An 18,609-nucleotide genomic window follows, 5' to 3' on the forward strand; every position below is an offset into this window, starting at 1 on the left:
GTGTCACAAGCTCGCTTTGCTGACTGGTTCCCATCATTTACCCCTGTGCAAAGGGATTGCTCTCATGGTGGGAGTTCTTTATGGACATTTTGGTATGAACACAAGTGAGCACAAAGCAGTGGAAGTCTGGCCCTTATGGCTCGTGGCAATAATCTATGACTTTTGTTCTTGTTTGTCCTCAGGTGCCTTGCAGTCTGACATCTTCTTTTTGCACCCTCTATTTTTCTTCTTTCCATGCCACCCAAAATGGTTTTCCCAGTCTGTTCTCCACTTCTATCACTGCAAGGTTGGTAAAGCAGAATGATCTAAGATAGGAGATGGAAAATCTCCTGGCAAGGGCTGGGTAGGAACCAAGAAGAGGAAGCCCACCTGAACTGAAAGGCAATCCATGGGAGATCAGCACACTCCTCTAGGCAACTATCCACATTTTCAGATGCCTACATGCCTCCACATGCTTAACTCCAGTTCAGATTCATAACTAACTCTGAAAACTGCAGGTCATCCCTGAAGACAGCTTGTGATTTATGGCTCCTGACTCTTTTTTATTTTAAGAAAACAAAGAAAACCTTTTAAAGAAGCCCCTACCCAAGCTGTAGGGACACTTGTATCCTGAGTCTTACAGTGTTAAGTCCTGGCCGATTTTCACTACATTGAAAGCAAACATATTATTGTCTCCATGTTAATTGCCAAGTGTAAGCAACTGGCCTAGCTTCTCATCTCTCTGTCAAAGCAAATTCTGACAGGTTTCATTTATTTGTGTGTTCTGGTACAGCTGGCAGTGAAACTGATTCGCCTGCCAGCCCTCATGTTAAAATTCCCCCAAGCTGAGTCAGACTATCTCACTGATACATGCCTTGACCATCTTTTATGGCATTTTTAGTAAAAACAACTTTCCAAATAATGGTAATGGCTGCAACCAGAGACACTATGCTTCAAGTCAGATGCTGAGAAATAAAATGACTCCCACTCCTTTGATGCTTTAAAAATCAAACACATTGAACTTCTGGTCCTGATTATAAGTAAGTGCTCTAGTTTTCATGAATGCTTGCGATGCGGTTGAAGAATCTGACTGCATTCAATGTAGTTATGAAGGAGACTGTTCAAACGTGACTGAGTACAAACTTAAGTGAGTGAGACTGTTAAATGTCAGCATTGCTAATAAGGCCTTTAAGGATTGTTTTCTCAGAAACACTTAGCTAATGTTCCTTCCCACTGGCTGATTGATCCCTTTGGGCACCATCAGCCATTCTGGTACTGGGAATCAAAAGTTCAGACTGCTCAAAAAGTGTCAGGTCACTCTCCCCTTCTTAAACAAAGGAAGACAATGTAAAGCCATGTGAAGACTGCTTGACTGTGTAGCTAACTCAAGGAGTGTGATGGTGGTGGCCAACTGCGGTCTTGATTCCTTAGCATAAGGCATGGTCTTATGTGTGGAGCTCTGGAAGTCCAGCATAGTGCCCCATAACACAAACCAAGCTGGAAGATGCAGAAACCTGTGCCCAGCTGAAGGGGAATGATCAGTGTAAAATATCTGAGAAAAAGCCATAATTAAGACTTAGATTTTAAATAACATAAAAATAATACAGTGCAAAGAAACTGCAGTGTGGCATGCTAAACCGCAAGCCACTGTTTCCAAAGCTCTGTAGAAAGGTCAGTGGTGGTGGCTTGATGTTAAATACTTCCTGTCTAGAACCTAGCTTCAATGGGAATGTAACGTACAGAGCATCTTCTCAAGGTAAATCACAGAATTATTGAATAGTTTTGGTTGGAAAGGACCTCTAAAGGTCATCCAAATCCTGTTCAATGAGCAGGGCCATCTTCAACTAGATCAGGTTGCTCAGAGCTCCATCCAACCTGACCTTGAATGCTTCTAGGGATGGAGCATTTACAACATCTCTGGGCAACCTGTTTCGATGTTTCACCACCCTCATTGTCTTCCTTATATCTAAATACAAAAATATAAGCAACGTTTTCCTTATATCTAGTTTGAATCTACCTTCTTTTAGTTTAAAACCACCACCCCTTGTCCTATCGCAACAGGCCCTACTAAAAAGTCTGACCCCATTTTCTTATAAGACCCCTTTAAGTATTGAAAGGCTGCAATAATGTCTCCACATAGCCTTCTCTTCTTCAGGCTGAACAGTCCCAACTCTCTCAGTCTGTACTCATAGGATAGGTGCTCCATCCCTCTGATACTCTTTGTGGCCCTCCTCTGGAGCCACTCAAGGAGGTCCATGTCTTTCCTGTACTGAGGACTCAGCTGGACACAGTACTCCAGGTGGGGGTCTCACCACAGCAGAGTAGAGGTGCAAAATTACCTCCCTCAACATACTGGCCATGCTACTTTTAATGCATCTATTGTTTCTTTAGATCTGTCATCTTAACAGACTGCCACAAGTTATCAGGTCCAGAAAACATTTTTAATATTTTTCTAATATCAGATGAATCAGATGATCTTTTGAGTTTATGCACAAGGGCATGATTATGCTGCTTATGCAATTTGAACCGTGACAGAACAAATTAATCTGCCACCCTCACTTAGGAAAGCTGTTCCAGCAATCACTGCACATTTGAACTGATCAGCATGTCCATCGTCTTCCAGTGAATGCCTTGGCGTGCACTCTTGCTCTACCTAGTGGATTTGGAACCTCTTGAAATGCCATTTTCTAAACTTGGAATAAGATTATTCTAATGCTGTATTCATATAATTCTTGTTATTATTTTTGGTGATGGTTTTAATGAAGATGACAGTTACTGTTATGAACAAGAATACCATGTGCTTCTTCTGGCTTTCAATATTTGGAAAAAAGAATGAACTCCTCAAATGTTGTTTTTCCCTGAAGAAAAATTATTTGGCATATATAAATGACATTGTTTCCTGCCACAGTTTATGGACAAAAGTTTATGTCTTTGAAAAGGACAACCAGAAGCCAGGAACAGAGTGTAATTTATGACTTACAATTCTGCCTACCAGCTAACTCTCTGTGATCAAATATTTCACTGCAACATTTCTGATTTCTGAGAAAGTGATCTGGGTGGTCTATTCCACCGTCTAAATTTTTAAGCCCATGAGAACTGAAATCTCTGATTTTGGCCTCCTAATTCAGACTAAAATTTCAAAAGCACAGTCATATGTTATCATTCACCTTTAACTTTACAATTCCTTTCTAGAGCACTCACCAGGAACCAGGGGGCATGGGTTCAGTGCTGTACATCCTTCCTTGGTCTGAGGAGATTCACACTTTTCAAAGGACTGCTGCAATAACAAAGAGAAGCACCTTCCACCCCTCCTTTTAAAATTGGACCATTATGCAGGAAGAAATGCAAGAGTCTAAAGTGAAAGCACAAGGAAAGTCCTGATTCTGTGCCCTAATTAATGGTTTCCTAAATGTCATTTGTTGGGTACCACTGTTGCAAGCATCCTTCTGTATTCCCCCCAAGCCTAAATTCAAGACTGTAAACATCATCACCTGAACATTACCACCATTTCCTCCCAATCCCAGCTCTGTTCCCCTTCCTACAGTCCCACCATTCTGCTTCACAGTCATATCACTCCTTAAGACCCCCAACCCATAGCTGAAAGCTCCACATATTCCCCTCTATGCCTTCTCCTTCCCAAAGTGGTTCTCCAACCACAATGCCTCAGTCATCTAAGGCACATCCCTATCTCAACAACCACATTCCTCTCACCTTTCCCAAATGACCTTTTTCCCATGGCCTTAGCAGAAACACATGTCCCAGACTAATTAATTTCCTGTAGGCACATGGGAAGAACAGCAGGGGAGGTCTGGGAGCTGGAGACAGATTCATGCATCAGTAAGTTACTGGCCAGCCAGTGACAGGAACAACTGTGTGAAGGCTCTTACTCTGATTTGTAAAAGATCCTGGACATAGGCAAAACCAACAGTTGTTGAGGCTGTTTTTTCTTGGCTTACATGCAACACAGTGTGGGAACAATCCAGCCTACTGATTCAGACTTCCATCTGGCAAAGGGCAGTTTTTGTTCCAGTCCTTGATCCTTAGGTCGTATCTGCTTCTTATCCATCAGCTTTGTGTAAGATGCATATGCAGTCTCAGGCATGAGCTCCCTCCAAGCTGCTCCCTCCTGGCTAAGTGCTCAAAGTTGTTCTTCTCTGTGGAGAGCTTTGTTGTTCCTGATTTAAGTCCTATGAAAACCCACAAGCTTTATTTAGGTACACTCAGTAATACATCAGAACAGACATGGCTGTGAAGTTTGTGCTTGTAGCTAACTACTGCCTTGGAGTTATCATTTGCTGCTCTGCTGTAATGTTAAGCATTCATATGTTAATCCACTCTCAGAGGCTGTTGTGCCTGACTGTACTGTAAGGCTTTATCAAATGACAGCAAAATTATTAGTTTGGTTTCTGCCAATTTGATACAAGATGCTCCATATGAAAAGCAGAATATACATCACTGAAGAAAATTTTGGAGAATTGCATATTTCTCTCCAACTACAATATTTTCATGTTTTTTCTGCACTGCCATTGATACCAAGACAGTTTCTAATTTTCTATTCTGTGAAACAGAAAAGATTCTTCATTAAGACTGTGTATGTGTATATGCTGGTGTTTTTCCCTGCCTAATAGGTTTGACTATTTCTACTGCCATATAGCAGTAGAAATATCATGAACTGCAAATAAATTTAACAGTTTGGGTTTTTTAATCAGACAATGCCAATCAGTATCACAGAAAAGGGAATAGGAACACAATTTTTAGATTAATTCACTTTGCAACTTCTTTAACTCTGAGTTTGAGAATGAATCTGAGTTTCACTGAAAAAAAAAAGGCAGATATTATTTCACACAGATATTTTTCTGAATCCCCCACTGCATTTCTTCTTTTTCTCCCCACAGAAACCAGTGGATTCTGATTTCCTTGAATGCTGTAAATTAGCTCTGAAGGAATGGACAACAACAAAAAAACCCACACAAGACTTCTGAGAATACAGCAAAGGAACTAGAAACAACAGTTTGACTTGCAAAATCTCACCTGACCCACAACTGACTCTCTGTTAATGCAACACTAATTTAAGACACCTTTGTACATCAGGTACTGCATGCAACTGTTTGTACAGTGTTTTTTCTTTAGTCTCCCAGTATATAGTGGAACAGAGAAATCCAATTTACATTCAATTGTTTAAGAAAACACCCAAACACTGTATACAAAGCTTTAAACAATTTTCTTGCAAGATACTGCAACACGGTTAATTTCATACGACAATCCAAGGCAGGCTTAAAAAAAACCCAACCTGTGAGCAGCTAGCTCACACTCCATCTGTTCCGATAGGGCAGCTGACTCGTTGGACCTGACCGATTAGGGAGAAGTGGTTATTAGTGCTGCAGTCATCAGGGTTTCCAACCAGGCACTGAAGCTGTAGCTCGTTTACTGGTACCCCTTCTGCAGGCTCAGCAATTTTCTGCTGCAGCTATTCAGGTTGGAGATCCATTTGCAACCATAAGGGCAAATTGCAAAATGAAATGAAGGTGTGAGCTTTGTCCTCACTAGAAGAGACTGCTCCTACGGGCACATCCTCCTAGCACAAATATAACCCCCACCAGCAAAAGGGGTTTTCTGTGTAAATCTTATGGAGGTCCCAAAGACAAAATAAACTAGGCAAGCAAAGGACTTAGCATTGAAAAAAAACAGATTCTTTTCTTAACTTGTCAAAGTTTCATCCAAAAAAGCTGGTATTCACCAGTTATTCTGTCAGTCTACAGGTTACTTGAAAGACATACAGTAACATATACAGTGGACAGAAAAATGTCCAAGCGGACAGATTTTCCTCCTTGCCTGCTACATGGATTCTGGTAATGCAGAAATCCCAGGCTGATCTGTGCCAGTGTACCTGTGCATAACGCACCGCAGTGTCACCCTTATTAGCATATTCAGAGCCATCTGCATGTGACTAGAATGCCATAATATGCATAGTCTTATTTGGATGTATTTTTTCCAGATCCAAGGATGTTTGTGTTGCTTTACGTTACAAGTTTTGCCATCTACACAAGCGAACAACCTCTTCAAAGCCAGCTCAAAGGAGAAAATTACTACACCAGATACATCTGTAGCATCCCTGGCTTGCCAGGCCCTGCGGGTCCCCCTGGAGCCGGCGGATCCCCAGGGCCACACGGACGCATTGGTCTTCCAGGAAGAGATGGTAGAGATGGCAGGAAGGGAGAAAAAGGTGAAAAAGGGAGTGCAGGTATTGAATATTTGTGTAACCTAACACAGTAGTACAACAAAGTAAGACCTCTCATCGTCACTGTTATATATTTATATATATATATACATGATGAATGTGTGTATGTGCCTGTGTGGTTTAAATGTGATGCATGTATACATAGTGAGAGTAAGAAAATATGCAGATCTATTTTAGATATGTCTAATATGCATATACTGAAATCTGTGTAAATAAATGTAAATGCATACCCTCCCTGTGCATAAATGCTAAGAAAGAGTTTGGGAAAAATGAAGCATGTGTGGTGTCAAGTAAACAGTCTTATTTGTGCCATTAGCCAGGAATAAAAGATTAGCAGGTATCTAGGTACACAATAAAATTGCTCAATAGTAGGAGATATTTAGAGCACAAGTATCATTATGTAGGCAGCCATGCTGCTGTCCTTCCCATCAGCAGTGCCCATAGTTCAGTCAGCAGTGGACTGATTACAAATAAAATTCTTCAATGTGTAATCAAGACATATGAACAAAAGTAGTAATATAGAAGCAAAGGGCTGTGGAGCCCTGTTCTCTGTTCCAACCTGCCATTGCTTTTGTAAACTTACTAGAAAATTTTGAAAGGATTTTTGGAGTATTTTGAAATTCTGATCATGTTTTTCTTGTTTGTTCAGGCACACACAGTAGCCCACACAATCATTTACTGAGGTGATATGTGCAACGATTAACTAACTTAAAATGTTTTTGAAGGTTTAAGAGGAAAGACTGGGCCATTAGGACCAGCTGGAGAGAAAGGAGACCAAGGTCAGTCTGGTAAAAAAGGACCTGGAGGATTGACTGGTGCCAAAGGTGAAGTAGGTCCAGCTGGACCACCTGGACCTAAGGGAGATAAAGGAGACCGAGGAGAGCCAGGTACACCAGGGGTCTGTAAGTGTGGAAAGATAGTGCTGAAATCGGCCTTTTCTGTTGGCATCACCACCAGCTACCCAGAGGAAAGATTACCAATTGTATTCAATAAAGTCCTCTTCAATGAGGGGGAGCATTACAACCCTTCCACAGGGAAGTTTATTTGTGCCATCCCAGGGATTTATTATTTTTCATATGATATTACCTTAGCAAACAAGCATCTTGCGATTGGGCTGGTTCACAATGGGAAGTACCGGATAAAGACATTTGACGCGAACACAGGCAACCATGATGTAGCTTCTGGATCCACAGTGATCTACCTTCAGCCAGAAGATGAAGTATGGCTTGAGATCTTCTACACTGACCAAAATGGTCTCTTTTCTGATCCAACGTGGGCAGACAGTTTGTTTTCTGGATTTCTCTTATATGTTGATACAGATTACCTTGATGCTTTATCAGATGAAGATGATCTCTGAAGCAAATGATGTCAAATGATATTAAAACTGGACACCCCAGCACAGAATCTTATCTAGCTGTGCAGGGGGAACAAATCTGAAAAAAAAAAAAAATATCTGGGAGTTTATTTTTGCTTTGATAGGAACCAAATATGAGCTCCTAAGGATCCTTCTAGAATCTAAGCTGGATTTTTTACCAAACAGCAGGGATACCAAAAGGAACTGCAACTAACAAAAGACTGCATCACTCCAGGACTGACTCCTCCTGAAAGAAATGTTAATAACAATATTTAAACAAATTTAAGATACTGTACATTGGATTTTATATAAAATATATTAAGTTGCAATATAGAATGGATATTTTGTATATGACATTAAAGTAAAATTGAACAATTGACAGCAATATGATCTTTGGTCATTTTAAGACAAGAAATACATTAAAAACAGAGAAAACATTGATTTTGGAAAAGGCGAGGAATAAAACAGGAATGCCTGCTTCAGGATGCAGCTGAACAGGTCACAGAGACCATCTGATACTGACACCAACAAATTATATTAATAATTAAAATTATATTAATAATTAAAAAACCTCCTAATAAATACATGAAGATTTGTACTAGCTGAGGACTGCCCAATGACACTTACCAAAGGACAGAACAGAACAAAGGTATTAAACATAAAATAATTAGAAACTGAGAGAACTGAAAACTTGGAGATAGACAATCAGTATTCAACGTGGGTATTTTCAGTGCAATCCCAAGCAGCCTTGCTATTATTTCAAAGCTATTCATAACTTTATGAGAAGTGTGGATGAAAATATAAAATTTTTGCTGAAGAAAATTATGGATGCCAAAAAACTGATAGAACAATAACCAGTAATAAGAATAAATTATATGGAAAAAAACAAGTCATATCATTAAAGCAGACTTATTTATATGGCCAAATGCAATGAAATAAATGTAGGTCACACACAAGACAAAAAACGGCATTCAGGAAATCTGAACTTGTAAAAGGTACACGGGACCTCATGGATAATCAGCTAAGTATAAGTCAGCTAAGTATAAGTCATCAGAGTAGGCTGTTGCTACAGCCCTTTGGATGTATGATACATCGAATTACAAGTAGGAGTAAAGAGTACTTATGAAGCTGCTACTTCTGTCAATGTTTCAAAAACTTACTTGAAAATAGAAAAAAAAAAAAAAAAGTTTGTCGTTCTACCCATGCGGATTACACAAGAGATGTAACAAGGTCAATTTATTTTTCTTGTCAATGAGGTTAAGAGGTGATTTGATAACAGCCTGTAAGTACCCATCTGGACATAAAATTTCTGGTAGTAGCTGGCACTTTCTTCTATCAGATAGGAATACAGCAAGGTCCACCAATGAGAAACTATCAATTCCCACTGGAAATGAGAAACCCATTTTACCAGTGGTTGTAATCAATCATTGTAAAAGTACCTAGGAACATCATGGGTTCTCCAGCAGTCAACATCTTTAAGTCAAGACTAGCAATCTTTAATTGGGTGCTCTTACTTTCCAAGAATTTACACTCTTATTCTATTTATCCCAGATTTACAGCAACCTGTTATTTCTAAGAGTTATTTAGATTCTTTCAAATGGTAGTGGTCTGTGTTGCATAGCTCCTGATCCCACTTTATTTGTGACCAAGGAAGAGGGAAATTTCTGGGGGTTTACTGTGTACTTGACTTAATTAAGAAAATTACAACCAAAGAAAATTACACAAAAATACTGCTGAGACTGCAAAATGAGCACTGCTTTTATGTATGGAACATTAATCCATGCACCCTGTATCTGTGCCCTCATTTCCCCATACATTAACATACATCTTTGAGTATATGATAGCTGCTTTATGCACTGAACTGGTGCAAAGTCCTGTCCACAAATCAAAATGGCAACGCCTGCACAACCTTTATTTTATTTGACAGTGAGAGATGTGTGGTAGAAGACAGAAGTGGATTATATTTCTAACTAGACGTCTAATTTATCACTGTTATACAAGGGCTGCTTCCTGTGAAAAATATGGAAGAGAACACTTACAGATTCAGTTTATCATGTGCTGTACAATCGTTTATACTTCTGCAAATTAAGCATAATATGAGTGCAGAATACAGACCAATCATCATCTGCAATAATGATTGATGCCAATGCTTCACAGCCTACACAAGGCACAAAGACTGTCAGCATTGCTCAGAGCTGTCTGCACTGAAACTCTACAGGACAGAACAGACCATCATATCAGGCCCATGACTTCCAGGAAGCACAATTCAACAGATGCAGGATTGGACCTATAATATGTATTATGTGGCAAAAGCAACTAATAGAAGTATTTAATTTAAATTTAAAGTCTTTATTTTAAAAAATATGGAAATAGGTTTATGACATTCGAATCAATAGAAAGTTTGTTGAGGTAACAAGCCAATTTTTATTAGAATTAGAAAATCTATAAAGCCAAACTTAAGATAAGAGTATGACCAGTTTTCTTCAGAAAACATATCTTTCTACAGAAACATATTTGGTAGTTATAATAAATCTGTAAATTTTCAGACAAAACTAATTTTTCACAGTTGGATAGAGGAAAAATAGGGCTTTATAGTGAAATTTTCCTGGTTGCAAGCCTAACTAAAAGCAAACTGCTTCCATGTAATAATCTTGTAAAAATGAAGGAAATATAAGAGATATTTTAACCACACCTATGTTGAAAACCACATTATGACAATAAATAAACCAAGAGTTATTTCTTCCCTTAATAATTTTAGACTTATATTTGTACAACCATAGAAAAGTAATTTTAGCTTCCCTAAGTTTTCCCATTTGGATTCTGTAGTTATCTGAACAGTTTAATATTTTGGCATGAACTGTTAAAAATAAGTAATTCTGTTGAATTATTCCTATAGGAAGGATCTTTTTACTACATGTGTGGACAACTTATGTATACAAGTAGCATGTGTCCCTGCCCTCATTCATGATCTCAAGACATTATCCTAAAGCAAATCATTGCTATTGCTATTATTTTACTTAAAAATAGATCAACTTTAATGACATGATATTTTGTTAGGGCTATCCCTCTGTCTAAATTTGAATTTATATAGAAAATATCTTGTCTGGTCTGGTTTGGTTTCAAGATGTAGGATAACAAAGAGCAAAATCTCTTTGGGATTAAATTTGAAATTAATCAAAGATTTCCATACAATATATATGTTATTATAACATATGCCATAGTGCCATATAAAACTAGGCATCCAGATCAGGTTAGTCAACTAACCTTTGACTACAGTCAGCAGAGATAAATTAGTATCACCAGGAGACACTCTCAGGAGGAAGGATGTCTTTGCTGCAGCACCAGCTCTTGGGCTTCCTATTGAGGCTGCAAGAACTCATACAAACCTGAGACCACCAGGAAACCTTCAGACAATATCTATAAGACTAGTGTTCCTGAGATTCATAGGTAAAATATATATATATTTACTAGGGATATATGTATGTAAACATACATAAGTAAAATAAAGCTATTTGAAACAAAATAGCTCCCCATAATTTTTTACTCTTTCAGACTTTATACTTGGTAGAGTGACATCGAGGAAGAAGTCAGTCACGTTTCACTGCTGAACATTTTTAACCTAGATAACTAATTAGACATTAAAGTCCATCTTCAAACTGATATGAGTAAGTTACTTTGAATAAATATCTTCACTTTCTTCATTACAGGTATTCATGTCCATGTAGTTTAGGCTGTTATACAATTTTTCAGCAGCAATTTTTTTTTTACAATGATCAGACAATATAGAGAAAATAGTTAGTAAGGGATATCAGTACTGAGAACATTATATACACTCTTCAAATATTTTTAAATCTACCTAATAACATTTAAGTACTTTGGGGATAGGTAAAAATATATAAACTGACAAGCAGTTTATTTTGTTCCCTACCAAGTATGTTTCATTAGTTGGTGCAGTCCATATAACACTTTATTTTTATTTACCTTCTACAGGTCACCCACTATGTGCAGTTCATATTTATTCACTAAGAGATTCACTGAATAATTTACTTTTCACCAATTGGTTTAATTTATTCATTGGCAGGAAATTCATAGGATAACTATACTGATGCTGTACTAGGCAATTTGGTCGTAGGAGCTTCAGTTTTATGTAGAAATGTAGCTTACTTAATAAATGTATTTCAGTAGGTGATGAATCCCATCCAAGAAATAATACATAAGAGTAAACAGGAGAAAAATACGGTTGAGAAAGCAATATACCACAGCCTTTCTCAATGAGTAATACATTGCTTTCAAGAAGCAATTTATTTCTTCTGGTATAAACTATTTAGACTTCAGCTCAGAGAACATTTATAGGTTACATTCACTTCCCTGTTAACTCCTTAAGTCAACACTCCAAACTGAGGTTGTGTCAGTATTTCTGAATTTCAGAGTCATGATTCTTCCTCACATCAGCAGGAAGGCATTTCCAAGTACTCTCACAAAATTCTCAGACTCTGATGCTAGATGCATACATCAGATCAATTAATCAGTTACTACCTAAAGCAAAAGAAAAATTAAATAGACATACATATAACTTTTAATAGTAAAGATATACAAAGAAAAAGTGCCTTGGATTATTTGGCATTTGGCTGATATACCTCGATTCTGAGTATAATTATTGTAGTACAATCCAGCAGCTATCCGCTGGAAGAAGCGTAAGAAAATTTTCCTCTATGCAGATTGTTCCTGCAGCAGCAAGTGTTAGTACAAAATATATTTTATCTGACTTTAAAAGTTCAAAGATCATTGCCTAGGCTACATTAGTTGTTAGCTCTCCTGTCATCAGTGTAAAGAAACAGGTGAGGTAAATCTCTGTTTGGATGACACTGTATTAGACACCTACTTTAAGAAAGGAGGAATCAGGAGTATCTAACCTGTATCTACATGAGTAACTTAGGTTGGCCTTTAACTCTGAGATGGCAAAAGTTAAATAAGATGTCTGCTCTTAGAGAACAATCCACTAAGTGGAAAAATTGGCATAATTTAATTTGGCAATTTAAATGTCTCACAATTAGGCAGAAGATGTGGATTGATGAGAACATAGAAGTACCCTTATAACGGAGGAAGTGACCTCTTGTCAAACCTTTTGTAAAGTATTGCTCAAGTTCCTCCTAGGACAACTTCAACTGCAGTAACTTGGCTGTCCTCCAGAAGTATATTAAGGTGGGCCAGATAATACCCTCATACCTCCAAATTCAACACACTTAAGTATATATTAAAAAATTGACCTCTTTCTTAAAGGATATTTAATTTTAGGTGTGGAAAACCTAAATGTATCCTGGAGTGTTGCTACTTATACCAAGAAAATTATAAATTTATTTATTTTCAACTTCAAAGCATCTGTCAAAATCCTAAACAAAATACAAAGCATAACACAGTAGTTGTAAAATCATCTCTGTGAAAGAATAGTCTTTTATATTTCATGCTAATAAAGGGATAAAAAATACTGAATTCTTGAAAAACAAATTAACTATGATTCTCAGCAGGCTCTAAAGCAAATTTTTAGCAAGAAGCAGATGGGATTTCTGGAAATGGGTGAATTGTATGAAGGAAATATACCAGCAGTCCCTTTTCTTTTTGTGATTTCAACAAAGTGTTATCCCTAGGCTCAGAAGACAGTAGAAAGGATTTAAAATTTTTGAGTTGAAGAACAATCTCTCTCTTCAATCATCCGAAAACTTGCTTATCACGGATGCTGATGTCCCTTTCACACACCGCCTGCGTTCACCCACACTCTGTCAGATGTTCTGGTACGTGAACACAGATTTCTAAACCACATGTGACAAATTTCAGGAAATTTTATTTGCAATTTCTATCATGTTGGAGTAAGGTGCGATCAGTTTAAAATAATCAAGATGATCAGAATTCTTTCTTCCTCATTTTTAACCTCCCTGAAACTGGGATCGCTGTAGAGTTGCACATAGTACTTGAAATTCCTATTCTATAAACACAGCAACATGTTCTCTTATTCTGTAAATGTTGTACAAGGCTTGTAAAATTTGCAGTTTCGCTTCTGTTTTAATTTGTTTTTACATGTTTTGGCTTTGATTCTAGGCAGGTAAAAAGAGGAGTATATGGCGTTCCAAAACTTACATTATCTTCAAACCCTGAGAATAAACTCTATCATTAATTGTCCACTACTCATTTTAAAATGATTCTAATGCTGAACTTGGGGTCTGTTACCCCTTAGCCTGCCCACTCCTGGGGCAGCCTGCAATGTGGTCACTACAAGCTGCCATCTACCTTGCCACTGCTAAAAGCCATCAACAATTTATGCCTAAGTGTGACAGTGTCAGATCTAACAGCTCACATCATCTTATTTGGAGCAATAAATCTGCTGTCCAGTGTAATCAATGACATTGGGCTTGCCTTTGTTTTTGTAATGCTGACCATGATAAATGAGTTGTTCTCCACCCCAGGAAACATACGTGGTTTGAATACTGTATGTCTCCTGTGAGTAGAGTCATTGTACTGACATGTGTTTTTAAGCAGCTTTACATCCTGTTAAGCAAAGGTCCCCCACTGCTTCTTTAGGGTATTATAGTAATGTTCCTTACATAATGCTGTTCCTATTTGTCCATCATTTAAACTGTTTGTACAACTGTTTCTGAGACTGGAATAAATTGTTGGGACACATACATATTAGCAAAACAAGATGTTGAACCTGAGTCTGTGCCAAAACTCTGTACAAAGGTTCACCCACTGCATCATTGCCACAGTCCCACATACAGTGAGACCTAGTAGAAAACAGATTGTGTATGGTATATATTACCCTAAGAAATATGCCCTCTGATTACATTTCTTTCCCATTCTTGAAAGCTATTGTCATGTCAGTTGTCTTCTAGCTGTGATAGTTCCTCTTTTAGCAATTAAAAAATGCATACTCCCAATCTTTTTATCTACCGTGACTGTTTACTTCTTTCCATGATCTCCTTCTTGCAGCAGTATTCACAAATGGGAAACAATTTAGCCATCTCCTTTCATGTCATTCCAGCTACTAAAACTTTGCAGTAACAGACCTTCAGATGTTATAGGGACTGTTTATATAAAGACAACTATAAATAGGTCTAATAACAACTCCATTTCGTCTCAGCAATATTGTTTATTCTGGTTGTACTAAAGATACTCATACAAATGTTAACATAAAAAATTACTTTGTTAAGAATTCAGTGCAGCAGAAAAGACCTCTCTCCATACTTGATAGGAAAACTATAAATCACTTTGTACCTATAAAAATTAGGAACTGTATATAAGACAATCCATGTTTCTACAAACTATCTGATAGCGCCAATACTTCTGCCATTCCTAGTATCTACATAAGATGGTCGTGAGCATTTAACACGTAGATAACACATCCCTCCACTGCTTTCCTAACCATGGCTTAAGGAATTAACCTTTAAGCAGGCTCTAGAACAACTCTAATGAAGCCGTCATATCCTTATTTTTTTCTGCTACAGAAGTATTAAAGTATATTCATTACTTTATAAAGTTATGGTTTGTTTTACTTCTTACTTTGGTTTCAGGATCTGCCTTCCCCAGACTCAGAGCATTTACTAGAACATTTTTTAATCCTGGTGTGGCAAAAAGCCTGTTTGCAAATTACAGCTGCTGAGAGAGTATACCCATTTGAACTCTGCTATATTTCCCATTATTTTTTTGCCAAAATCACATGCTAAGAAGTTTGGTAAGGCCTATGCTGATTTGTAAAGGTCATCAGTAAAAAATAATGCATTGTTGTCCTCCTGATACAGCTTCAGTTAATACTCGGAGTACTTTAAGCCACTGGAAAAGAACTTGAAAAACAACCGGCTACTAACCATCTTTTTCAAGGATTTATTCCTACATGACTAATGTCAGGGATTTTTTTCAGAGTGAAATTAGTCTAAAAAAAATTTACTTGCTGGAATGTTGGCAAATAGTCTGAATTAGAGGTTTAATATCTCCCTTTAATCAACAGAATAGGACAGGCTCTTCTGCAAATGATTGATATTCAGGAATCACTGTTCTCAATTCTACATGTCTCAAGAAGAGTCTGTGCCTCTACTTACATAAGAAGTACACAGAAATTAAGTCAGATGATTTAGCAAAGTCAGATACTTAAAGTTAGGAGGAGTAACTATCTTTATTGTATTTCAATCTGAAATAACTATCCTTGGTCCTGCAAAAATATACTATGGATTTTTTTTTTTTTCAAGTCACTGCAGTAACTGAAATGAATTACTGCCTGAAGAAGCTGCAGTCACTTCATCTTCCCCATACTTTATTCATGACTTTCCCTTTTACTGTAGAAGAAATTGTTTACAAAAAAGAAGTCTTCCGGAACTGTTTTAGTGTCTTAAGGAGGAGAATCTGACTCTTTCTCTTTAAAAAGTAAAGCTGAAACTTTGTTGCTAGGGGGAGTGTTGTGTTTGGTTCTTGTCTGTACTCTGAAAGCTGCTGTATGAGAAAACCCAGGTAGGAAACAAACATTTTCCTTTAGATCTGTTTCAGTATCATTGCATCCTGCCTATTTTCCTGAATGAGACAAATTTAAGAATGCAAAACCCTCAAAATTATTTTCTATGTACTTTTGATTTAGTCATTTTATTTTAAAGAGGAATGAGAGAAACTTCACTGCATTCCTGTTATTTTAAGTGCTTTGGAAACTGCCTCTGAGCTAATGGAGAGCTTTATAGTTCTTGCATCCGGTTTATTACGTTTTAATGTGACTGCTATAGTACTTAACTTCAAGAAATGCTAGAAAATTGTTAAAGAAAGAGGCCATAAGGCCCTTCTGCTTTGTTGCCACTGTTCTCCATTTACATGTGCCTTTAGGAAAGACTAAATTTGATACGTAAAGCTTGATATGAAAAAGACATTTATGTGCCAAGCAATAAAAATGTGTCCGCTTCTTGCAGTGCTATATATTTTGTGCCATGAGGAGGGTATTTGGTGAACATTGCCTGCAGCAAGGTAATGTTGCCATTTTGGGGTACATCACCTGGTGCTGAGGCAAACACACAGGTGGTCTGGGAGGTAGTTGTATTTGTCTAAGAGAACTTCTTGTTTAGGACAAGTTCATCTCCCTGTGTTAGTTGAGACTTATTTAGAAACCTGAAAATCCTTGGGGCTAGTAGCTGGTACTGGCTAAGCCTCTGGCAGGAGATAACCACACTGCTCCTCCTCAGCTGCTTCTGCTTTTTTATTAGGAATCTCCCAAGATAAAGAGGAATATAAAGATCACTCTTCATATTCTAGTCTGGGCTGGAAGCACTTTTTAAGGTGAGTATGCATGAGCCTGTATATACCCGGTACAATGAAGTGATGAGGAAACAATGGATGACCTGTGCATGTCTCAGCCCTCTTGCTAAAGAGATTTAGCCGGGTATGGAAAAAGGCCACACATTTTACTCCCATGAATTGTTTCATTGGGGTTTTTGAAATCCAGAATAAATTATGATGTTGTATCATCTGTTAGCTCCATTCATTGGCACTCAGGTTTTGCACTTGGTGCAGACACGTTGGCACAAGCTGTGCGTGGGGAACAAATACAGCTGAGGTCGTTTTCCTGCCAATTACAGGTAAAGCAGGACAGGAATCTGCAATAATGGGAGCAATGAACTGAGTTGTACAGATATAAATTTTAAAATCTTCTAAATGTTTGTAACCAAATACAGCAACTTTCCAGTGTAAACAAAGCTGAAGTGATTTGGTGGGTTCCAGGTTTGGTAAAACTGAAACCCCTACCAAGTCCAATGCTGGAAATGGAGGAAAAAAGGAACTGAAGACGTCTCGGTGATCTGGATCTTGCAGCTTGCTTTGTGGACTGTAGGTGGGTTGTTCATTAAAAAAAAAAATGTAACAAGAGTGTTCATACAGCATGTACAGGCCCACATTATTCACTATTATATGGAATACTTAAATAAATGCATGCATATATTTTTAATCATTCCGTTCTGAAAAAAAAGGTGGTATTAAAGTATTAAGTCTGTATGTTAAATGGGATTTCATTTGAGTGTTCAGGGTGCAAAGGTTACACAGAATGTATCTCATGTTCATTACGCACATATTAAAGCCTATCTCTTATGAGTAATTCCTGCATTGCTTGTGACAGGCAGGTGTCAGCCCCCCAACCAGATGAACCCCAGTGAAGAATCACAGATGATAATCATGGAGGTTAGTGTCCAGTTAGTTGAGACAAAAATGGTGTGTGATCATTTTTCACTGAGAGCAATAGGAATCTTTTATATATGTAACTGCAAAAAGTGAAATAAGAGTGTCGTCTAAACTCTTGCTAACCCTAGATCAGTCAGTACCATTCTAGTTAATGCAGGCTTTCATAATTATTCAGTTCTGTACAACTCCATTTCAACCACAGAAAACATATGCTGTTAAATAGGCACCTTTAATGTTTGTCTTTTATTCTATTTCATATCGATCCAACATTTAGTGGATTAAATTACCTTCAAATTATTGGGGAAATGTATTTAGTCTTGAGCAGGTTGCAAAAACAGCTGCCCTGTTTCCTCATCACTAGAAATACTTTTGAAGTATCATGTTTAAACTGCGCCTGGTACTATGTCAACAAAATGTCAGAAGGGGAAAAAAAAAACCAACCAACAAACAAACCCCTTTGTGGTATGAGGAAATAAACTGTAAAGATAAAGACAAGATGCTTTAGAGCTGTCAGTACGCTTTAATCTTGCCAACAAAGAGCAGTATGTGCTAACTTCAGCCAGCTTCAGGGCTGTAGCCTGCCAATGGCATCAGTGGAACATAGAGAAAACTGCTTGTATCGGGTGTTCTGACAGACGAGAGATTATTTCCGCGGGTCTGGGGACAAGGCCAGCCTCTACCCACAGCACAGCTCTCTCCCTCTGAAAGGAGTTCCTGGACGAGGACGCTGCCCAGGCGGAAAGGCTGAGGAGGACCTTGCCAACCCGCAGGCACAGGAGAAAGCAAACGGTGAGCATCCTCAAGTCCGCGACCCGCTCCCGCCCAGGCCCGGGGCTGTCTCTTA

General features: G+C 38.0%; 2 protein-coding genes across 3 annotated transcripts in view; both read left to right on the forward strand.

The window, feature by feature from the left end:
* Nucleotides 1-7,946, forward strand: part of C1QTNF7 (C1q and TNF related 7) — a 53,676-nt gene extending 45,730 nt beyond the window's left edge. For both annotated transcript variants that reach the window (XM_026846847.1, XM_026846848.1), the window contains exons 2-4: nt 4,875-5,070; nt 5,975-6,220; nt 6,943-7,946. In XM_026846847.1, coding sequence (XP_026702648.1) covers nt 5,983-6,220; nt 6,943-7,574 — 870 coding nt within the window. In that variant the 5' untranslated portion in view covers nt 4,875-5,070; nt 5,975-5,982 and the 3' untranslated portion in view covers nt 7,575-7,946. The remainder of the gene's footprint in view (nt 1-4,874; nt 5,071-5,974; nt 6,221-6,942) is intronic.
* A 10,451-nt stretch (nt 7,947-18,397) lies between these two features.
* CC2D2A (coiled-coil and C2 domain containing 2A) overlaps nt 18,398-18,609 on the forward strand; it is a 68,787-nt gene continuing 68,575 nt past the window's right edge. Inside the window, exon 1 of the mRNA XM_026846623.1 lies at nt 18,398-18,554. The gene's annotated coding sequence lies outside the window, so the exon portion shown is untranslated. The remainder of the gene's footprint in view (nt 18,555-18,609) is intronic.

Source organism: Athene cunicularia (assembly GCF_003259725.1).
Source record: "Athene cunicularia isolate RWA chromosome 4 unlocalized genomic scaffold, athCun1 chr4_part1, whole genome shotgun sequence".
Classification (NCBI taxonomy): domain Eukaryota; kingdom Metazoa; phylum Chordata; class Aves; order Strigiformes; family Strigidae; genus Athene; species Athene cunicularia.